This window comes from Lethenteron reissneri, chromosome 26 (assembly GCF_015708825.2).
Source record: "Lethenteron reissneri isolate LAM-NWPU_2019-01 chromosome 26, ASM1570882v1, whole genome shotgun sequence".
Taxonomy (NCBI): Eukaryota; Metazoa; Chordata; class Hyperoartia; order Petromyzontiformes; family Petromyzontidae; genus Lethenteron; species Lethenteron reissneri.
Genome location: NC_083804.1, coordinates 16869360 through 16893203, shown reverse-complemented (window position 1 = coordinate 16893203; position 23844 = coordinate 16869360). Strand labels below are relative to the sequence as shown.

Below are 23844 nucleotides of genomic sequence, written 5' to 3'. Positions count from 1 at the left end.
TTCTTGCTTCTTTCGGTTAAAGTCACGTAGAAGGGAAATAATAAAATAATAAAAATAAAACAATACGATTCTCACGACGTTTCAATTGCAACACAAGCAATCATCATCAGGTGTGAAAACCACAGCAAGAACATTTTAGAAAAAAGTGGTGTTTTTTTCTTAACGTTAGCACCACGGACAGCGACTGGCGGTTGTTCATACGGACGATTCCATCTATGCTCGGAATGGAGGAGGGGGGAGATAAGGAGAATGGAATGCGGTCTGAAAGTCACCGTAAACGTGAACACAATCAATCAAAACCCGAAATGGTTTATCACATCCTGTGGATGAGGCCATCCACATATACAAACACAGAGACAATTTCAACCGAGAAGATGGATTCTGGCTTGGAAATCATTGGAAGGATGTGATAAACCATTTCGGGTCTTGATTGATTGTGTTCACGTTTACGGTAACTTTCAGACCAGACCGCATTCCATTCTCTTTCTCTCCCCCCTCCTCCGTTCCGAGCATAGATGGACTCGCCCGTCTGAACAACCGCCAGTCGCTGTCCGTGGTGCTAACGTTAAGAAAAAAACGCCACTTTTTCAAAACATTTCTTGCTGTGGTTTTCACACCTGATGATGATTGCTTGTATTGCAATCGAAACGTCGTGAGAATTTAATTGTTGTATTTCTATTATTTCCCTTCTACGTGACTTTACCGAAAGAACCAAGAATATGAAACCCTGCAGTCACGAAGGCTTTAAATCGAAGTTCATAGGTAGTTTAATAAGTAGGCTTTTGTGACCAATATTCATAATACAGATTTTTTTGGGTTAGATCGTGTAAACATATAAATGTGTCGTTAAACCCGCCAACACACCTGTGTGCTGCACTAGTGTAGTGGGTGTTGATAGCGCTATACGCGGTCACCGCTACTTACCTGGTGTAGCGCCAGTCACGGGTCAACAGGGGGCAACAGCGAGTACGGCCTGTATCAAGTAACACCATTCGGCCAGGGAACCCAGAGGGTGGTTGGGAACCGGAGATACACACCCCAGGCCCCCAGTGGGGGCTGGGGGATTGCGCAATAGTCCAGGTCCCTCCAGAAGGTTCCAGAGAGTAGGGGTGGCCAGGGGCAGAGTGACCCTGGGAGCTGTACAGTAATCCCTCGCCACTTTGCGGTTCAAGTTTCGCGGCCTCAGTGCATCGCGGATTTTTCGAACTGATTTAAAGGCCTCATTATACCTGTGCAGTAACACCATCATCATCATCATTCATCATCACATTCATCGAACTGCACAGGTCTGTCATCGTCGTCATTGTCATCGTCATTGTCATCGTCGTCATTACTGGAGTCAAGTCTCAAGATACTACTGTCATTGGTTAGTGTAGAACACCATAATACGTATCGTATGAGAGAGAGAGTGAATGTATAATATTAAGGTTTTATAATGAAATAGATTTAAGTAAAATATATATAAAGTATAAATATACATATTTTAAACATTCTGGTACCCACACACACATATACGGAAATTCCTAGGGGGGCCAATCCTACTTCGCGGATTTTTACCTATCGCGAGGGGTTCCGGTCCCCATTAACCGCGATAAACGAGGGATCACTGTATATAAGGCGGACCCTGAACGGGTTTGCCAGTAGTCAAGCTGAAGACCCGAAGAGCCGGCCTAGCATAGGACCCTGGGAACCCCCGGACCCGCCGTCCTTCTGAGGGCCGGGACTGAGTGGGCCAGTGGCTGGGACCCGATGACCTTGGCTGGGTTGGGTCAGCTAGCCTCTCCTAGGTGGCCCGAGCCGGAGGGCTGATATCTAGAGGAAGTGGTCCCAGTGAGTAGGACACGCTCGCCCCGAGGTTATACATCCTCAGGGTATCGGGTGAAGGGGCCGACACGCCTTTGTGCTAGGGACCTCGTGTTCTAGTTATTACTGTTAAATAAACGTGTTGCCTCCAGAAGAAGACTGGGGCTCCATTCATTAACACTACACTAGTAACGAATTGGCATGTTCTGTTTATGTAACAAACCTTACTAATTTGCTGTTTGGTAGTGGCGGGTTTAATGACACATCTATATATTTACGCGATCTATCCCAAAAAAACCTGTATTATGGAGTTCATAGGTAACAACAGAACTGTTATTGGAAAACAAAAACATGTGCAAACTGTTTTAAATTGAGAAGATCAAATGGAATGGAATAGTTGCATCATGGGAAAACCAATCATGTATTTCAGTAGCTGTGAAAGGCCCATCTTTAATTTTATTGGCACAAAACCGAGACTCTGTGCCCCAGGCTGCTTAATCCGAGTTTGAAGCTGTGTTAATGAGATTAAAAGACTTTGATGTTTCAGTCAAGTGTGCGATTACAGTGGTTTTGTGAAAACGATGACATAGCTGGAGCGCTCTGACTGGAGTGCCTGTCGACCTCTGATTGACCTTTAACCCCCCTTGCTGTCATTGACCTCTGACCCTACACCCCCATCGCTACACCGTTGCAGGCTCAGACACTGTCCGGCTGCCACCTGCAGAAGCAGCAGCATGGGCAGCAGCCGCCACAGGGAGGCGGTGCAGACGCGACGGCCACGGGACTTGCCGGGTGAGGGGGGGGGGGTAGAGGAGAGGGGAAGGGAGAGGGTAGATGGGTGAAAGCAAAGGTCAGAGCAGCAGCGATTCCATTGGGGAAGACCTCATCTGCGTAACAATCAATGTTTTTCTATTCTTTTTGTTCATGATATTCAAATTGTATTGAACATCATGGAGAACGCGGCATTCAAGTTCAAGTTAAAGAGGTCATCACAGCCAGTGTTGTTAATGCCACCCGGCCTCGCTCACCATTGCTTCCTTCTGCCAGTTCTCGCAGCTATTGCACAGTCGACACCTCGTGACCTCTAAGGCTCAGTCATTGCTCTTAGTCTCATCCCACGCATGCAATTTCACATTGAGGGTGTGGACATGGGAGCCTCCCCCCCCCCATCATATTAGGTGGTGGTGCCTCCTGCTTACGATCATAGAGTGAAAGAATGAACCGTGCCGTGAAAAGTAATTATAGATGTTTGGGTTAGGCCATAGGATGAACCGATGAGCTATGAAGTTCTTTTTCATTGCACATTTGTGAAAAAGAGCTTCATAGCTCATCGGATTCCTCCAGTCTATATAAAGATTTTTCTTCTTCTTCTTTAGTGCTGCCTAACGGCGTGTGCGACTTCACGATGATATTGGTCCCGGTCTAGCACGGCGTGTAGAGTTTGTGCTGTTGTTAATTGTAGCCATGTTTTGATCTGACCAAATTTGGCCTGGCCCAAAAAGCTATTGGGAATCGTGATGTTGGCTGCGAAAAACCTTCGTGTTAACATGACGTTGAGTTTGTTTTCTCACTTAATTTGGCAAAATTTCCTAGCAGCTAACAGAATCAAGAATATCAGTACCATCACCACGTGCGACAAGGAGGGCTTGTGGGAAAGCGCATCGCCGCCCGGCGCCTACGCCGATTGTACATTCGTCACGAAAAGAGAAACGAACCTCATCAAAGTTGTAATCTCAGAGCTCTCCCATCTCCCTCCTCCGCCCACGCATCAGGGAGACGCCTCTGTCGGGCTCCACGTCCGGCTCCGAGTCGGGAATCTGTCGCTTCACGGCATCGCCGCCCTCGCTGCTGCCGGTGACGCGAGGGGGCCCCGGTGGGGGTGGCGGCACCTGTGGGGGGCCCACGCTCCGCACCAGCGGCAGCGCCATCTCCGTTCCTGTGCCGCACCGCGCCGGTGAGACGGCGACGAGCGTTTCCAGGGCTGCCGACGGTTAACGCGCGCGTGCGCTTGACATTGTGTAACGATACGTGGACTCGGGCGTTGTGCCACCCAATTCCAGTGGAAATCCACGGCCCCGGGTTTGATTTCTTGCTGTGATGCCAGTGACGGCGTCTGGGGAGTCTCGTGAATGATGCCACTGGGCGGCTGCCAACAGCTGTTCTCTAGCAACGCAGGTGGCAGAGGAGCAACGCAGCGGTGCTCAAAGTAACAAAGACAGCATTGGGGGTGGGTGGTGGGAGGGAATGCATGAGTTGGCACAGTGGGGAATACAAGCGGTTCATCTGCAGGTCACCCTGATCTTTTAAAGGTTAACACCTGGGTTTGTCATGCGTGCCTCCTGCCAACAAGCCTTTATCCCACTCCACATGGCCTCGGAGTGCACCTAGCCTGGCACAAAAGGTGTTGTGGTGCTGCTGCCACTTAATGCCTACCATTGACCATTTCTCTTGTGCAAGTGTGGCCGTACCCTTTGGTTCTTTCGGTAAAGTCACGTAGATAGAAAAATAATAAATCACGACGCTTCAATAGCAACACAAGCCATCGTCTTCAGATGAAACAACACAGCAGGCGGCCCCTCCCCCTCCCCTCCCTCCCTCCCCCCCTCGGATTGGCCGAGGTGTGCTAGTGCTGCGATCTTGCATTGACTTGCAAATTTCATCCTTAGCCCCGCCCACTTGCCCTTGGGTTGTACCCACCACAGGCGTATGTGGCCTCTGGTTTGCGGCGTCTCTCTCGCTACATTTCCTCCTGCCTTAGCAGTCCGCCTGCTGTGTTGTTTCACCTGAAGACGATGGCTTGTGTTGCTATCGAAACGTCGTGATTTATTAGTTATTTTTTTATCTACGTGACTTTACAAATAGAACCAAAGAGTATGAATTCCTGCAGTCACGAAAGCTTCAAATCAAGTGTGGTCATGTTTGTGTGATTGACCTCAAAATGTATCTGTCCTGAGTATACTGTACTCAATGTTGAATGTTACATTTTATATGTTTGCTAATTATGCATTGGGTTTCATGTAATGAGATGAAGAATTCATTCGGATTTTTCACAGACCAGTGCAACCCCTTGCGTCGGAGAACAGCCCACAGAAGCGCATGTCACGGTGCCGCCTCTTGAGATCTTTCCAAGTCGTCTCTAGTCCACACAGCACTGGGCAGCACTTTCCTACTCGACCTACTGCAGAGTTGTTCATTGCACGAGAGTCAAAACTAACGTGTTTCATTATCAGAGCTGAAGTTTGCCAAATGAAGTGTAAATCCAAATTGAATGGAATAATTTTTTTGTGCAGTCCTTGGTGATTGGGCTACGACCATAAACTCACTACACTTGAGAATGCAGATTTATCGCAGATGGCTGACACCTGAATTGTAACCTAGGATCACTTGGCCAACGCCTCAAAATGTTGGTTTCGAATGTTTTGTGGTTTGTGCGATCGTCTCTCTGATGCCTGTGACCCCTCGGCCCCTCTCGCTGCCCCTCCTCCTCCGCACGTCTCCTAGGCGAATACTGTAACCTGCCTCTCTACCTGAAGGTGGACACGCCGCATGGCGTCGCCACACCCGCGTCCACAACCCGACCCTTCCAGCCCGCACCACGTCGCTCATGTGGCCCTCCTCGGCCCCAGCCCATGCCGCAGGCTCCACCGACCACCACCCTGCAGCAGCAGCAGCAGCAACAGCAGCAACAGCAGCAGCAACAGCATCAGCAGCAGCAACAGCAACAGCAGGCGGCGGTGCCCATCATGCAGCCTCAGCTAGTTTCTCTGCCTCCCGTCAGCTCAGCGTCGCGGGACTCCCTTCTAGGCGAGGCAGGAGGGCCCTTGGGCACCAGAGCGCAGGCCTACCCCAAGTCGTACACTCTCGTGTGAGCGAGCGAGCGAGTGGAAAGGCGGGTGGGCGACGTGTGAGCGAGCGGGCGACTGCTGCCGAGATTGTGACGGCACCGGGAAGTGGTGCCGGTGGTCGGTGTCGGGCGAGGGAGGATCTTGGAACCTCTGTCCAGCAGAGGCACCGTCGAGCCACGTCGACCATAAACCACAGTTAGCGAGCGACGCTCTTGTTAAGCAGCTTCAATCTCATCTCGTGCTGGTCCTCAGCTCTCTCCCTGCCTGGTCGCCAACTCAATCTCAGCTGGTTCGTTCTCGACACGGTTTCAACTCGGAACCATTCACGGGTTGAACCCCGGTCTCAGACTGGTCTCAACCCATTCTAAACCCGGAGCCATTCTGACATAACCTTGGTTCCATCGTGGCGTCAACGCAGTCTAAACCTTGACCCATTCTGGTTTTCATCGTCTAGGCCTGGTCTTAGCGTGGTCTCAACCAAGAGCCACTCTGGCCCAAAGCCAGTCTCCCTCCTGTTCCGTGACACCCGCAATCTTCATCCGAAAAGACGTGGCTTTTGATTAAGAAATTAACATATATTTATTATATTTATTGTCATTATTCTTATTACTGTATGATCATTATTGTTATAATTATTATTGAATGCTTGTTCTGGCTGAATGCCACAGTTTTGAGCCGGGAAAGGTGGCCACTGTGGGCCGCACCTAGCTGCAGGGCAATACCCAGCTCGTGGGGTGGCGCCGTTCATTATCATTAATATTGTTTAAGGGAATGCGTTACTCGTGTGTTGGGTGATTTGTTTATCAAGGGTTTCGCGGCCTCCCACTTACAAGCGTCTCCCCCCCCCCCCCGCCGTCGCCGGCAAGCGTCGTCCGTGTGTGGTGTGCGGCATGACTGTGTGTGTATGCGCGTGGCAGTGCGAGTGTTGTGAGGGGCGCTGTCCCAGTGGTTGTTAGTGAGCGCACTTGTGCTGTGATCCCGTCGACCCGGGGTTCGATTCCCGACCAACGGTGCGAGTGGTTGTCACTGGTGGCAAGATCGGTTTTTTGAAACAGGCCTGAACCTCCCGCTTGGTCATCTAAGCCAAAAATGGTTACCGAGCCGGCGCGGTGTGCGGTCAACATCACTGGAAAGCGGGGAGGTACCGGGCGGCGGCTGGGCGAGTGTGGTGCTGGTCACACCACCCCATCGTGTGCCACTGTGCCAGCCTTAATAGGTGCTCACTAATAGCACTTTCCCCAGCGGCCTATGAGGCTAAAGGGGGGATCTTTGTCTTTGATAGGGGGTAGGGCAGGTGTTGGGGGAGTTTAGGGGGAGAAGCTGCGTGGTGGTGGTCAGGGGGCGGGAGGGGAGCAGCACCTGGGGGGGGGGAGCAGGTGTGGTGGAGTGTTTTACGTTATCACCGCGAACTTCGTTTTTTCCATTTAAAATCAAAGGGAAGAATTGATTATAAAAAGACAGATGGCTACAAGAATCTGTTGACGCCTTTGCAGCCCCACGAACAACATGAAATAAACCTTTTGCTGATTTTAGCTGGCTCGTGTCGGCTCGTGTTTGGCGCGTGTTGGCTTTTTCGCGTGCACTGTGCGCACGCACGCACCCACTGCACGTGTAGGTGGCGATGATGTCTGGATGTGTCGGGACATTTGGCTGGCGAGTTCTAACCGCCTTTTGAGGGCTTATTGATTCATGGCTTAAAATAGAGCTCGTGACTCAGTGTTAAATCATCACAGAACTTTTTGACTCAAGGAGCAGGAAGAATAGGCAAATAGTGAGAAAAGGCATTTAGGGAAAATCTGCAATGTCCAGCTGAGCTATATGAATCATCCTCACATTGTGGCATATCCCTGGAGATCCCCAGTGATCCTGCTGCTGCTGCTGCTGATTTTCCTGCATTGATGTTCAGCACCCACGTAATCCTTCAGTGAGCACATTCTCCCCGCCACTTTGCCACTTGCTGCTGCACTGCCTAAGAATCCAAAATCGTGGAGGCACCACTGCCGAGGTCCGTGGATGGCTATCCGAGCCGTAGAGAGTAGGGATCGACGCGGAGTCGTGTGTATTAATGCTGCTGATCTATCGCATCGGTGGTGCGAAGTTAATTCCACTTTTTGTCTCCGCACATAGCCACATGAAGGAGGCGTGTACTTACCAGCGCAGCTGATTTAAGCGGTAGGCTGCCGATTTCTAAATCCTTTTACCACCTGGTTTTCAAAGCTAATCGCAACCGCTGCATAAAAAGCAATGTCTTAAATCAAATCCTTTTTGGTGCACTATTCGCTTTTAAAAATCTGCACACAGTCATTTGAGTTTAAAAAGAAATCGGCAGCCTGCGCCTTAACATCGGTGACGTTGGCAAGTACGCAAGGGATCCACGGCTCTCCTGTTGCAGCACGGGACATGTTTATATTTTGAGTTAATATTTGAGTGCCTTAGGCAGACAGGCAGGTTGTGTTGTTAGCCATGGCACAGTATTTATGACTTGTTGACCCTGCTGCTGCTGCTGCTGTTTATACTTCACGTGAACTGTAGATTGGGGGTGCGAGCGAGCGATCCTGATCTCTGTTCATGGGTTTGTGGCAAATGTTCTTTACTTCCATAGCAACAGCGTTCCCCGCCCTCCACCGATGGAACATTCTATGCCCTTGGCAATTCCAGAAGAACTGGATAGAACAGGATTATATTGGTGATACCGATATCACACCGCAATTGACATCGTGAATTAGATACGCATGCCATCTTTATATGTGTTTGATATAATTTCAGCTTGGTCTCCGCGGTACACCGCATCCAGTATACATCTCGCTATGGATATGGCTATGAGTCACGTGCTTGTTGTAGTCTGCTACTGACCCAGAAAAAATGATCGGTAAGAATTATGGCCTGGTGATATGTCACAATGATACCACTACGATACACGTCTCAGAACGCCAATAGCTGGGTTCGCCACCTCTCTGGGGGTTAAAACTGACAGCTAGCGAAGCGGCTATCTTGTCAACGTCGCAGGAATGAAACAACAGGAGACAATGGTTGGCTTTTGGACTCCGAAGGCAAAGGCTTTGCCCAAGTGTTTGCCCATGTGAAGCCACCTGACCCTTGGTGCTGTGCCCACCACCGGGTAAAGGATGAGTGCTACACCATGCATAACTCGTTTTAGCAGGGCACTGTGTGAACTTAGTCAATTACAATTAAGAGGCAAAGGCGGTTAACAGCATTCGCCAAAACCTAGAACACGGGATCGTTTGTCCTAGTGCGTTTTGAAGGCTGTGCATTAAATTATTGTATCACCGAGATTTGCGAAACTCCAAGATCATCTGGGTTGCGAGGCACTCGGCAGATGACAGTGCAACAAGTCGGTTCGCTCAACCTTTGCCCATCATCCTGGTATTTAGCGTGCATTTCCACCGGGTTCTCTCTGGTTTCCTCCCGGCTTGAAGCCAAGCTCTCATTCATGGAATTGGCCAAACATCCCCATGCTTAATCCCTCTGGGAGGTATTCTTGAGACTCATTGAGACGCCCCTGAAGAAATACGTGACAACCGAGACGCTTGAACGAGGGACAATTTTTGAGTTCCCCAATATCTAATTCGACGATGAAGTCATTTTGTGGAAGATTTCTGCCGGCTTGCCAGAGGTATTATCGGCACGAGCCCTAAGTGAGCATTTTGGGACCTATTTAATGTAAAACTGTAAGCTTCTTTACAGAAGCTCATTTTTCCCAGTCACGGAAGATTACGAGTAATAATTATCGATAATAAAGGATAAGTATTTTTATTTAAACTATTTTTCTCCACCAGCTTATTGGCCTTTTGCACGAATGGCAACAGAGCAGCATTTGTTTTATCGGCTTAACACTGCTGATGAGACGTTGAAAAGTGGAAACCGGTCCACGGGAAGTGTTTAAACGAATGCATCTGGGACACATTTCTCCTGAAGGGCTAAAATGTGGTGGACTGCAATGTTGCATTTTTTTGTATGTGGACAAACAAAACATTTACCTATATATTTAGGTGTCTATTATAGGATTACCTATAAACCTACACGGCAGCACATGATGTGTGTTTTGCTACCTGTGTGTGCAACCCTTGGGAAGCGGTTAGCACGCTAGACCATGAATCTGGTGACCTGAGTTTGATTGACAGTCACGGCAAACATCAGTTGCGAATTATGTCTAAGGTGGGCCTTGGGCTCCCCCTTCTTCACAAACCCGCACTGACCAGTGTGGCGAAGTATGGTCAAAACTTAACTATACTACTGTACTATTTTATCTTATCAGGTAAGGCCCACGATAGTTTTTTTTCAGAAGCGACCTGGCCACAAATGATAGCTCAACGAAATGGCTTATCATGTAAAAATGTATCGCAGCCAAATACTCTAAACGCATGTTCCTAAATGTGGAGGGAAAACCCAAAGGAATTGGAGAAAAATCCATGCCACCAAATATACCGGCGTCAGGATTGGGATCAAACCCACGATCTCCTGCATAACATCTCGCCATCGCGGCACCATCATTCACGACTGACGTGGCACAGGGGAGGCCTTCATACAGCAGTGGATAACCAAAGGCCTGTAAACATCAAACATGCACGCGTACGAACGTCATTGAAGACAGTGACAGCGCAGACAGATATGAGGCTGTTCATTTTATTGACGCTCATTAATAAGTGCGCGTGAATACAAATAGCCCATGCTCGGGTGGGAACAGCGAACACACAATACATTGCAGGCAAATCGACATTTTTAAATAATTAAACAACTCGCACTGAACCCCAGGAAGCTGAGTCATAAAGACACCAAAAGAGCTGACAGACACCCATTCCCTGGGCTTGAACCTGTACCCTCAAAAGGTTACAGGTTTGGTGTCTCTGCCATGGCCAATAGCTTCATGAGAGACACCCAACCCCAGGGCGTCAACCTTTAACCACAGACGTTACTCGTTCATTGTCCTTGACACAGAAATGCATTGCATGAGAGACGCCCAGCTTCAGGAATGGAACCTGGAATCTCGGAGGTTTTGGGTCATTTTTTTCTGATTCGGTTATTGTTATTATTCATGCGCCATGAGAACACCCAGTCCCAGGTCTTGTGCCCAAAGCTCTCGAGGTTGCAAGTTTCGTGTCTCTGACAAAGGTATCCGTCCATGGGAGACAACCTGCCCCTGGGCTTGAACCTATTGCCTCAGTGGTGTGTGGCTCGGTGCCCTGAAATGACCATCAGCCCCCGGAATGAAAACTGAGCGACACAAAGCGACACGCACGGTGGACGGCACGGCGATCGGCGTCCGCGACAAGAAGCAGAAGCGGCGCTTGGTAAACGAGAATTCAAATTGGGAGCCGTGTCGCGACCAAGGCTGTAGCCAGGGCCCGTTTCAGCTTCGTCTGTCCGGGCCGGCAACCGGCACACCACATCCAATTGTGCCGGCCTCTCCCTCTGGCTGTGGCAACTGTGCCACGTAGCCACCTCCCCGTCTACCGGTAACCGAAAAATAAAATTCAAAGTGAGAAATTTAGCCCCGAGAATATGGATAGCTTTGTGTTTTTTTTCTTCCCAACACGGTAAAGGGGAAGCCTATATTAATATTGCGCAAACCTCTTTATTCCTTGCAGCAGAGCCAGTTGTGGGCCCTTGTTATGCCACCAAACACGCGACTCGGGAGGGGACACCAGAGATGAGCTTTGTCAGCAAGACAGGTCCTGGGACCCAGAGACATCAGATTTGTTTTGATGGCCTCTGTAAAAAAAAAAACCCCAAGACTTTGGCTCAAGTAGAAAAATCCAAGGCATGGTGTCTTGTGGAAACCAAGACTGGTCATTTGTAAAATAAAATTTGATGTGATTCTGCTTATGAAACCCAGATTATCGAAATCGATCGAGAGTTTGCTCTTTTAAAAAATGTTGGTCTGGAAAGCCAACACAATGACAGGGCAGAGTTCTGCTTACAGTCTCTGATTTTGGGTAAAAGCTCTATGAGCCTCCTTTATATACGTGAAGTGCGCTACGTAGATTTAAAAACCCGGACTCTGCCTTACAGAAGCCCAGGACGTGGCCTTTTGATAAACCCTGGACGTGGTGAGCACAGTACAAGTAGTTAACACATACCGCTATCATCATCACCCACCCTCTACCCACTGCTGGATGAAGGCCAGCAGGTGCCTGCTCTCGCACAGGGTTCACAACGGACGCCTCGATTAGAGAGGCGTAGTTCTCCAGATGACGCGGCGGAGGTCGGCAGCGATAAACAACATCATCATCAGCAACAACAGCAACAACATTGTCAAGTTTAAAAGCATATCCGTGAATTAATCATCATAAATTAGTTGAAACACGACACTTAACGGTTCAAGCCTCGGGGTGGGTGACACAGATACATTTCACGTTGCCTACAGCCTACAGGTTATGATTGTACAGCGACACACACATCATCATCATCATCGTCGTCCAGCAAGAGGGACGCTAGAAAGGCAGACATCTACCCGTGCAGGAATGGACTGGAGCAGACAAAGTTCAGTCAAGTTTGGCAGGTAGCTGTATGCATATACTGTATATAATCTATTATCTGTACATGTGCGCAAAGCCACAGGAGATGGTTGATTGAAGAGGATCGATCGACGACGCTGGGCGACACGTGGGGGTTGTGTCACAAACCTGTCACGTGATTCCTCCGTCACCTTCACGACTGTGGCTCGCGTGCACAATCAGCCGAGTGCAGTAACCACTGTCACAGAGTGTGGCTTCTCAAGAAAACCCAACCTCCACAGCAACAGAACTAGGACTCAACCCTTACTCCATAGCCCAGATAGATAACTCGACGTTTATGCTATTTTCCAGACCTAGAACCAACTACCCACTCGATATCCCACGTATAGGATTCAACATCCACCGTATAGCCCAGATATATAATTCAACATCCACTCTATAATCTTGGCATAGGACTGAAGTCCCACTCTGTGGCCCAGATACAGAATTCTACATCCACTCTATAGCCTGGGCATAGGACTGAACTCCCACTCTGTGGCCCAGATACAGAATTCTACATCCACTCTATAGCCTGGGCATCGAAATGAAGTCTCACTCTGTGTCCCAGATATAATTCAACATCCACTCTATAGCCTGGGCATAGGACTGAACTCCCACTCTGTGGCCCAAATACAGAATTCTACATCCACTCTATAGCCTGGGTATCTAAATGAAGTCTCACTCTGTGTCCCAGACTGACCCCCAGCACCTGCTGTGTGGTTCGTGATCGTGGGGACATTGGTTTTCAGGTGTTGAGCCGCAGGAGGCTCGGGTGGCTACAGTGACATCGCTCTCTTTCCCCGTTGACTTCAGCGTGGAAGAGATGTGACGAGGTGAGTCGGAGAGGTTACACTGGGTAGTATTGAATGAAGTATGGGTTTGTCTCTTCAGAGATGTGCCCAGGTAGAAGTTACCTTTCTAGAGTCCCATGTACATAATTTAAATATGCTCTCCTAGACATCATGACCGTCAACATAAGCAGCACCGTCATCATCATTACTGGAATCATCATTGTTGTAATTCTCATCATAATCATCATCATTGTAATCATCATTACCATTGTAACCTTTTGCAATAACCGCTTTAAGAATTTAGTGATAGTTTTTGGTTCACCCTGAGTAAGCTACAGGAAGACCTGTCGTCATTATCATCATCATCTTTAACTTCGTTATCATTATTATTTTCCATGCAAGTAATGGTGTTATGGCCATCAAAGCGTCGACCGATATTTTCAATATAATCACGAGCATCGCGATTAATTGGAATTCAAATCACCATCATTACAATCAGCAGCAGCAACATTACTACAATCATCATAATCATCGTCAGGATATTGGTATTCATCTCTAGCCCTCCCCCACCCACTCAACCAAACTCGTCCACACAGCTGCCTTTGGAAATCCGCGGCAGCACCTTGCCTTCGGATATTAGAAATCTGCGACCACACGAACCGGCAGGCAGATGTTGGCGTGTGTCCCCCTAAGTCACGCCGATCTCTCTGGGAGACAATGCCGCGCGCGGCCGCGTCTACCCCTAATTGCGCCTGTCTTAAGTCCAGATTAAATCCTAGGCTATCTGTCTATTTTTGGAAACGTGCTCAGACTTTATTAACGCCGTTATTCAGGCGGCAATGCGGTCGTCCCTCGGGCACGCATCGATTCAGCACCCATCACGCGGCAATTCTAACATCATTTGTCACGATTCGATTTTTTTTCAGATACATGATCTGTTCTTTAACCTTAATTCTCTTTTTTTTATCTCTTGCACTCCGTGTCGCGTGTACAGCATCACGCTTGCTCCAGGAGGCTAGACGCAACGCGAGGATGTCATCTGAGTTACGCTCGTAAATGATCGAGCGATTCGGTGCAAGCGTCGTGGGCGTAATCGATTTTTACTCGGACGAAAACGATAGGCGGTGCATCGTTACCTCGCCTAAAAAATTTCCCCGTCGATCTAGACTCATCGATTGAAAAACCACATTGGTTTAATTGTATTTTGGTCGCAAGGTAGGATGTGATGGGGATGGAGAGTGATATATATAATTGGGGATGTGTGATGGTACAATTGCGCTGGGAGGAGGGAACGGAAGATGCGGTCGGAGAGAAATGTTGCGCGACGCCTGCGATGGGAGAGAGATTTCACGGCGAGAAAATGTGACGGAAGCCAGAGATGTGAGGGTTAAAGGGATGCGATGGAAGAAACAGACGTGGTCGTGCGTAAACGCCGTGATGGAAGAGATACACGTTATGGTGGAGGTGCAAGAGCGGAGAGTGATGGGAGAAAGATGTTCATGCAAGTATGGACGTGATTTAATAGGAGGGAGGGATGTGGTGGGATGGAGGGCTGAGATGGGAGAAAGTGAGGTGGAGAGCGGAGAGGAGAAATGGGAGGGAGAGGAGGGACGGACGGATGGATGAGTCTCATCGGTGCCATGAGAGCGATCTTTGTTATTGCGCGCGACCATGACTCGAGCTCGTGGCGAGGAAGATGAAGGGAGAGAGAGGGGGGGGGGGGGCAAGGAGCAGGTGGTGGGAGAGGGAAGGAGGAGGGCGAGACGGTGGGAAAGATGAGGAGGACGTCTGCAGCTAATGCACGACTTCACGCAGGATCGATAGCAGCAGCTGCTGCCAGTAGAATTCAGCATCCCACGAGGCTGCATCACCACCCATAGAGATCCCCGTCACAGCCACAGAGATGCCGCTCACTCATTCGTGGTTCTTTCGGTAAAGTCACGTAGATGAAACAATTATAAATACATTAAAAATGAAAGCAAAAAACCCACGACTTTTCGATCGCAACACAAACGGGCATCTTTTCTCTCCGCCTGATGAAGACCGCTTGTGTTTTATTTTCTATCGACGTGACTTTACCGAAAGAACCACGAATATGAATTCTTGCAGTCACGAAAGCTTAAAGTCAAAATTACGCTCAATTACCTACAGCCTACCTTCACGATCTAGCATTATAGACTTGAAAAAAAAACCTTTAATAGACTATAGCCTGGGCTAGATTGGGATTGTAGACTAATATCTATAGACCTTCCCTATACAATGTAGGCGATGCCTTTATAGACAATATCTCCACACCTACACATCTCGACAGCGCTACAAACTACCTCGACAGAGCAGGCTTCCAGCCAGCCCTCGGAGTGCTAAACCATGTTGACTGGCCGTCGTCCGCCTCGAGCGGACTCGGCACCCGAGTCTCGAGTCTAACCAGTGCTTCATTGCAGCCGGAGCAGTACGGAACACCGTATTATTATTATTGACGAGGTGTACCTTGAACTCTAGTGGTAGTGCCTTACGCCGATAATCAGTACTCCAAGCCAGCCAATAGGACAATACCCGAGTGAGAAATGAGGCCCCGTGCCAAACCGGATAGCACGGGCGCGATGGGCCCTACCAGGGGATTGACAAGCACAATAACGAGAAGAGCCAGGTCGTTAGAATTCGGTAACAAAACAAACAAAAAAAACCCCACTCAATATTTCAATGCACGCGAAAACCAGACGGTCCTGAACAAATGACGTCCCGAAGCTGTGCTTCGAATAGAGCCGCAGGTTGCAGACCCCCCTCTTCCCCCCATGTCTATACTGGCACGACGTAACTGGCGTTGCAGTCTTATCCCTCACCCGATATGGGACCAACTCTGTAATAATACGAATACTACTCCCACTCGAACCCCCACCTTAGAGAATACTCGCACGCAAGCGGTCCAACTCGAGAGGACTCGCGCTAGAGCACTGCGCCCTCACGCAATGCACTCGTCTCTAATGAAATTGTGTGAGCAACACAATCACTGCGGGTGATGACATTAGCTGTCATGCGGGACCGGATCATTATTCTTGCGTAGTGGGGGGGGGGGATTCTTGATGGGGTTTATGAGGGAGGGGGGGGGGTTAGGGATTGCCCTTAGGAGTCTTAGTGAAAATAAGAATCATTGAGCGTTTCTCCCCCCCCTCTCCATCGCTCCTCCTCCTCCGCTACCCCCTCCCCACCCTCTACGCGCTCTTTAATCACGTAATTAATCCGATAATGAGACTGATGCCGAACAGAGGCAGAGCCATCAACAACAAGAAGCGACCGGGCTCCCAGCCAGAGCGCCACTCTGTCCCGCGGATTCGATAGCGTTCGTGTTCACTCTCTCAACTCGTCACATTCCTCTGAATCGGCTCCTCTTCCCTCCGATAATTTACATTCTCTCGCGTTAATTAGTTGGCAGCCACGCCGCATTGTTACGGTGACATTCAATTGCGAGTGGATCGTGACCACCGGCTTCGCTGCGTTGAGGAGTGGTTTGCGTTCTGTTATGCTTATCAAGCAATGCACGAGTTCGTTTTGCATTGCAGGCCCACACGTGTGTGTGTGTGTTTATATAATTAAATCGTGAAATTTTGATAAAACGCTTTAAATGCCGTTCATTTTTTTTTATTAATCGTCGCGCATTTCGTTAAAATCAATTCATGATAAACGCGGCTTGTATGATATTTCTTCGTATTTGTCCCATTTTTTTCGATAATTAAATGAAATTAATTCAATTCGAAAATTATTGAAGGCCATTAAGCAACGTCGCCTCATCAGCAACCACACGCTGTGGCCACATTCCCGAAGCTTAACCGGATTTTGAGCCGGGATACGTGACTTGGATGGGCCACCACGACGCCGCGAAAAAAAACATTGTTGTACTGCACGTCTATGCTCCCCTACTTCACCAACCCCGCACTATTGACTGGGGTGGTGAGATATGCTCAAATAACCCCCCCCACCCCCACGGACCTACACGGCATGGGGGATGCTTTCATCCAGCAGTGGATTGCCTGACAAAATGCCCGTGGTTAATGTAATGTTCTAATTTCGCCAGACAAATCTCTTCTGATCTCTGCAGCTGCTCTCTTGACCGGCACCGTGACGCGGATGTAATCCCTGCTGCAGAGACGCTCGCCAATCGGCGCGCGCGTTGGCCTGGCCCCGTGCGGTTCACGATGGCCGACTCCATCATTTGTCACCGCGGAATCTGAGAATTGGATTTATTTTGGCATTTGATGTACACCCCCGTGCAATCGGCTCCCCCACCACCTCTGTGGACACAGGTGGGATGTTTACACCACCGTGCAAAGACAAAGATCCTCCGTGTAGCCTTAATAGACTGTTGGGGAAAGTGCTGTTCGTGAGTACCTGTGAAGGTAGGTGGCCAACACCACCGCACCAGGTACTCATTTGAGGCTGAGTCGACATAGAGAAGGCCCAGGACCGGTTCAGATAATCGTCACTGGTGGTGGTGGCCGTGAGCGGGAGTCGAAGTCGGGTTGCCAGATTCGTAGCGCACCGCGCTAACCGCCACACTACCGCTCCCCATACGCGACCGTGCACACGCACCTGTACAGACACATGTGCGTGTGTATATATATTGGAATGTAGAGATATAGGTAGACGCGTGTGTCTGTGTATAGATATGCACACAACTGTGCACACAACTGTGCGCACACTCAGGATGCATCCATTCCACATGTACCTGTGTGGATTACACGCCTGTTCGCTGCAGACACCGCGTGGTGCATGTTCCCGTATGGGGGGGGGGAGCGTTGGCGTAGTGATCCGTGTGCGCGGCGCTATGAATCTGGCGACCTGAGTTTGATTCCTGGCCACGGAAAGTAAAAATAATAATAAAACCCAATGGCGAGTGATGTCTAAACCGGTTTTTAGGCAACCCTCACCAATCCGCAATGAACACCAGAATGGTGAAGCATGGTCAAAACTACTCCCTTGACCGACTCGGTACGGGGAGGCTTTTAACCAGCAGTGGATCGGAAATGGTTGTTGATAATAGTAATAATGTTGTATGTACGTGTATTAGCACACAGGCACAACAGAGGCAGCTAAATCGATTTGATGTTGAGAGTTCGGCTATAAACTAAACTAGAATTTGTATTTTATTTTACCAGGTAAGGCCCACTGAGCTACATAGCTCTTTTTCAGAAGGGACTTGGCCACAAATGATAGCTCAACGAAGTGGCTTATCATGTGGAAATGTATAGCAGCCAAATACTCTAAAGGCATGTTCATTCCAAATGTTGAGGCAAAAACCGGAGGTCCAGGAGAAAATTCCACACGACCACTGGGAGAACATTCAGACTCCAAATATACAGCAGGCGTCAGGGTGGGGATCGAACCCATAGCCTCTCGTACACCAGGCGAGGGAGTTAACATCTCGTAACCGTGGCGCCCCCCTCTGATAACAAACATGGAACAAATGTCAGTGACTTTCCCGCATCACCACATAGGAGATCCCAGCATGACCAGCCTCACTCTATAATCCCATATAGAGAACCGTGATCCTGCATAGAGATCCTAGGATCACCAGCCTCACTCTATGATCCCACATAGAGATCCCAACATCATCAGCCTCGCGCTATGGTCCTGTAAAGACACGGGACCTCACCATGAACCTCACCTACGCTCGGATTGGAATTGCGATGACGCGGGGGAGGGGGGGGGTGTCGGGATTTGATTCAAGATTTTTTGCGCGTAATATTTTTCCCGTCTCGTTTTGTATCTTTCCCCCACGTGTTGTAGGTCTTTTTTCCCGTACCATTTTATTGCGTGTCCTTATATTCGCTCCTGGAGCGTCACTGCGAACGTAAGTTCGAATTTGCCTTCCCGTACCATCGTCGATTCCATCAAGTCGACGCGCGTGTGCCTCCGGCGTTACAATCGATTTTCTTTTGATGGGACCCACGATGAAGCATCGTCACCCGCCGAGCCTCGACGCAGCGACTCAATCTCAAATGTTGCCGGTGGCCCCTCGTTGTGTGTGCGTGCAGTACTTGTATATACGTGGACACCAAGACAGCAGTAGCGATAATACAGCGATGTGCAGCGCGCGCGTGACACAGTCCGTACTCGGCGATGCCTACAAACAATGAAGGGTGATCCACATATAGATACCCCACTCAAATGAAAAGGGAGATAATGGAGAACAAAACGTTTTAATTAAAAGTCTCCGCGTGTCTCGCGCCGATCTCAATGCACGTATTAAATCTTTTTAACACTCTCCTGATACGCATCGCCCCAACATCGCCGGTCTAATTTCGCTTGCGGCGTTCAATTGATGGTCATTGCTTTTGGAAGAGGCTCATTATACATCGGTGGGGTATCTATAAACGGATCATCCTGTATAAAATAAATACAATTCCAGACACTCGACCCATCAGTAGATGAGGGTCACTCCACACCATGTCGGTCTTGGTGGGGGGCAGGGGGGGGGGAGGTTTGAACATACTTCATCAAGCTGGTCAGTGCAAGTTGATGAAGGCGGGTGGGGGGGGGGCAGAACAGGTTCAGGTATCGTTCATCACTGATATAAATGTCCACATGATGGGTCACTTTGTTGAGCTATTATTTTTGGGCTAGGTCGCTTATGAGAAAAAAAGTTAATACTTCATAGGCTTTGCCTGGTAGGATCACGTTTTTGTATCGTTTGTTGTTGTAACGTTCTTACCCGCCCCTACTGGACATCTGTGAAAAAGAGCTTCATAGCTCATCGGATTCCTTCAGGGTAAATACACGTTCTGATTCTGATATTAGCCGTGGCTGAGACATTGGACTCGGGTAGGCGTACCGGTTAGTGAACTGCGCTACGAACCTTGCGAGCCGAGTTCCGTTCCTTGGCCGTGGCTACCATTGGTGGTCCTGAGCCTCCACCGCCCCTGCCCTTACCCAACCCGCACCGACCGGTGAAGTATGGTCAAACAACACAAGATTGAACGACGCGGCGCTGGGAAGCCTTCTTCCAGCAGTGGATTGTCAAAGGGGTGTGCCTGATGTTCTTTGTCTATTAATACGCGTGTGCACTACTGATTACCGCGCACAAAGTCGACTTCCGCTATTCCCCACTGATATGGAGGCTCGATCGACAGATCTTAAAATAATCTGCGCTTATCCGTGCAGTCTTTCTCCCCTTTTCCACAAGAATACACACGTGGAGGATAAACGCGGATTCTATGATCTGTCCAAAAGATGCGGATAAGAGGAAGTATCGTCGTTCGGATAAGAAGAAAACCAGCAGATGATATCTGATATTAGTGAGGGCGGATAAATGGAGGGTGGACACTAGCAGTGAGTATCCACACACGCGCTCGCGTAAATTCTGATGCAGGGGTACAGGGGTGGGTTAACAGATGAGACAATTTATAGATAAGTGGATGACAGATAATCGGAGTGCTACTTTAAACATGTGTGTTTGTGTCTGTGGCATATTTATATGTGGGTGTTTGCACTGGATACGACACCGAGTCCTAATATATGATCGTAATCTCGTGAATATTTTGCGGATAAAACAGCACCTGTCCCTATATCCAGAGAACGTCGCAACCTCTCAGACAACAAATGTGTGCAGCCCTTTCCACGCGAGATGAGAAGATACAACGGTTTTAGCTGGTGGGGCGGTAGGCGGGTGGAAGAATTAACGTGACCGTCAATTTGCGAAGCTGTCATAATTCAGATTCCATACTCCATTCAAGAATAAAAATCTTCGTCTCGTCGTTTTTTATTTTATTTTACAGCATCGTATTTAGCGTTGCTCGTGGTTTTTTTCCTGTCTGCGTTTCACAGTTCTGTTCGACTGTCACCTGAATGTAAAATTGAGCCTACAGCGTTCACAACTTAATAAAACGTTTGCGGAAATCTAAAACCATCGATTTTCTTTTTTTTTTTACACGCTCGCAATTCGATTTCAACATTAAAAGTCAATATTCTTTGATGAATTCATTGATGAGGCATCGTTTACCACCATTTTGACTTGATAAGTTTAATAAATAACCTGCCTCCTTTTAATGTCGGGGTTACAATTTGCGACTTCCTTTTTTTTTACGGAACAGTCCGCGCCTAGCTGGTTTTTTGCACATGAGCTGGTTTTTTTTCTTACTAAAATCCCGCTGCACTAAAACCGGTTTATTTTCCTCCGCGCAACAAAGGGTAACAACAGCGGCTGTGACCATAGCAACAGTGACGCACGTTACGTCCGAGGCAGAGTTCTCAGCTGGGAGACCGTTAGCGCGTGAGGGTGGCAAGCGGCTGGGTTTGAGATTGACTGCTGTCTGCGGTGAGGCCTGATTGGCAGGTCACCAGCGGATGGTGATTCTTAACCGATGGACATTTTGCTACGTCTGCCATTTCAACAGCACCGATTGTTGTTGCGTACACCTGTGGAGGCGTGCGAGCATCGCTCGTACGGCCGTTTTGTGAAAGCGGTGGCAAAACACGTGGCGAACGGAAAGAATATCGCAAAATGTTGTTTTCCTTTTTTTCAGAAAACGAAAGGGTTTGTGATAGATATGTGGACACAACACCGCCTTTCACCGATCACATTCATTATCAAGTCTTTTTTAACATACAAAGTATTAATTTGCAAAATTATATAGGCAAGAAAAAGTGTCATCGTGTAACCAGTGTCATTGTTCAATTCGCAAATTTTGAAATAAAACCCCCCCAAAAATGTACCAACAAAAATTAAATAAAAAAACAACCCTTGTCTGAGAAACACGGTCTCCTAGGCCTCCATCACAAAAGGAATCACAAATCTCATTAGGCTCTCACTTCTGGTTAAATAAAAAGGACATTGGAACAAATTGGGTGAGGCCTAAGTGCGGGCGAGGCATAGTGGGCTGCAAAGGCCTGGCCAAGCCTGCCTCAATCCTTCTTCTTGCGCTGCAGGCGACGGAACTTGGACTGGATGGCGAGAGCGGCTTTCTCCGTCTCGGGGGCCTCCAGGTCGATATCGACCACCTCGTCCGCCTGCCAGAGGTCACGAGGTCATTAGGTCACAGGGTTGCCACCTCTGAGGTACATAAAAGAAACCGGGACATATCGTGGTAATCATAAGAATAATACTGACATTTTATAGAGCGTCATTCATGCTAATAGCATCCCATAACACTGCACATTATGTATAAGGACAATGGCGGAGCCAAGATTTTCAGGTAGGGGGGCAACCCCTCCAGCAATGAAAAATGATAGGAGTTGTTAGTTAGTAAGGACTTGTCCCTTGCTTTTTATTCGACGCGTGTGCAGCGATGGCACAGCCATCGATCGAAGGTCGAATTCGAACCGCGTTGTGTGATCGGCATCGCTCTCGCTGAAGGTGAATGCCTTCAGGGAAGTCGTGTGGACTGTATATGCAACTGCGCACAATTCTGAATCACTTATAACTGCTTTGCTGTTACTTATTGCCAATCATGGACTCAGACTATTGTCCTATCATCTCATAGAGTCCCTGGCACATAATAATAAGCTACACAGTGGCAGTGGGGGTCGCAAAATGCCGATTTATTACTAATACATTTCCAATGATCCGATCAAAATTAGAGATTTCGATCGTATCATTGGGGGGGCACGTGCTACCCCCCCCCCCCCACTGGCTCCGCCAGTGTATAAGGACTGAAATCCCATATACAGCCACTACCAAGCAAATGACAACCCTGACATCAAGCAAAATCAAAAAAGAAAAACGAATTAAGAAATGGCACCAAAGGAAAAAGCACAAACAACCAAAAATGTATCACAACAAAGAAGAATATCTCACAATACCGGGAGAGGTAAGAACTCTACATGTAATTGCATTGCCTTTGGTGCTGTGTTATTACACAACAGACAAAAAAGGGGACTTTTAATGCCCTGCGAACACTTACAGATTTCCCAGGACAGCAGCTATCTCAGAAAAAGGACGAGTCTGGGACAACCGGGACAAATGGCAACCCTAAGCCAAAGAGGTCACAAGGATCATGGAGTTAACCACTGGGCACCTTGGGCCTGGTAGATTGCCAGACCTTTGTAGTTAGGTGCGGATGGAGTTACTTTACAAAATTATGCAGTGTCCGATGACTGATTACACGCAATTGAAAAAAACGCATAACCCAAAAATAAGTAGTTAAATGGTGACCAGGTAGGTCGGATGACAGAGCCTTGAGCCAGCACTGCTGAGATGTTGGCTTCGAGTGTGAGTGTCAGCTGCCTCTGATTAAACTGGATTCTCAAGTTTAGCGAGTTGGTGATCTCAATCTGCTCCCCAATGGCTGCAAAATAAATATAACATTAAATATGTTTTTGCATGTGAATTGGCTAAATGGCAGTTGTGAAAATACGGTAATGCTACAAATGTTATCTCACAGCAGAATGTGTGCAACACCGGCTCAACCATGCGCGGCCAAAACCCGGATTTGAACCCCAGATTCTCATCATTGGCAGCTCAGCGCTCTGACCCCTCTGACCTCTGAGTCACTCAGGCAGGCAGGCAGGCAGGCAGAAACGCTAACTTTGAATTTAAACAAAACCCAACAGGTTCCCAACACGCGACGTGCGGCAGCGGTGAACCCTGTACCTCTTTGGCATTGGCGCCCACGCACGCCGCTCCACCTGTCTTCTCCACGCCCACGTCTGTTCCCAAAAGACCCACGACACGCAGAGGAAGAGAGTCGAAGTTACCGCCCTTTGTCACTTTCATCGCTGGATGAAGGCCTCTCCACGTTGATTGTCGGTCACAGGGGGAGCGAGTCGTTTGACTTCACCGTATATCACTGTGCTCATTGGTGCGTGTTGGCGAAGGGGGGAACATTTTTAGGCTCCCCATGATCGTTTGAATGGGCCATCACCGTGCGTAACGTAGGCGCTACAGACGACCGCGAGGCC

At 48.6% G+C, this 23844-nt stretch overlaps 1 protein-coding gene across 1 annotated transcript in view; it reads left to right on the top strand.

Moving 5' to 3' along the window:
• The window catches only part of LOC133347723 (cell adhesion molecule DSCAM-like), a 93102-nt gene extending 86151 nt beyond the window's left edge, over positions 1 to 6951 (top strand). Inside the window, 3 exon segments of the mRNA XM_061560241.1 lie at positions 2498 to 2595; positions 3576 to 3757; positions 5305 to 6951. Coding sequence (XP_061416225.1) covers positions 2498 to 2595; positions 3576 to 3757; positions 5305 to 5672 — 648 coding nt within the window. The 3' untranslated portion in view covers positions 5673 to 6951.
• Positions 6952 to 23844: the final 16893 nt, after the last annotated feature.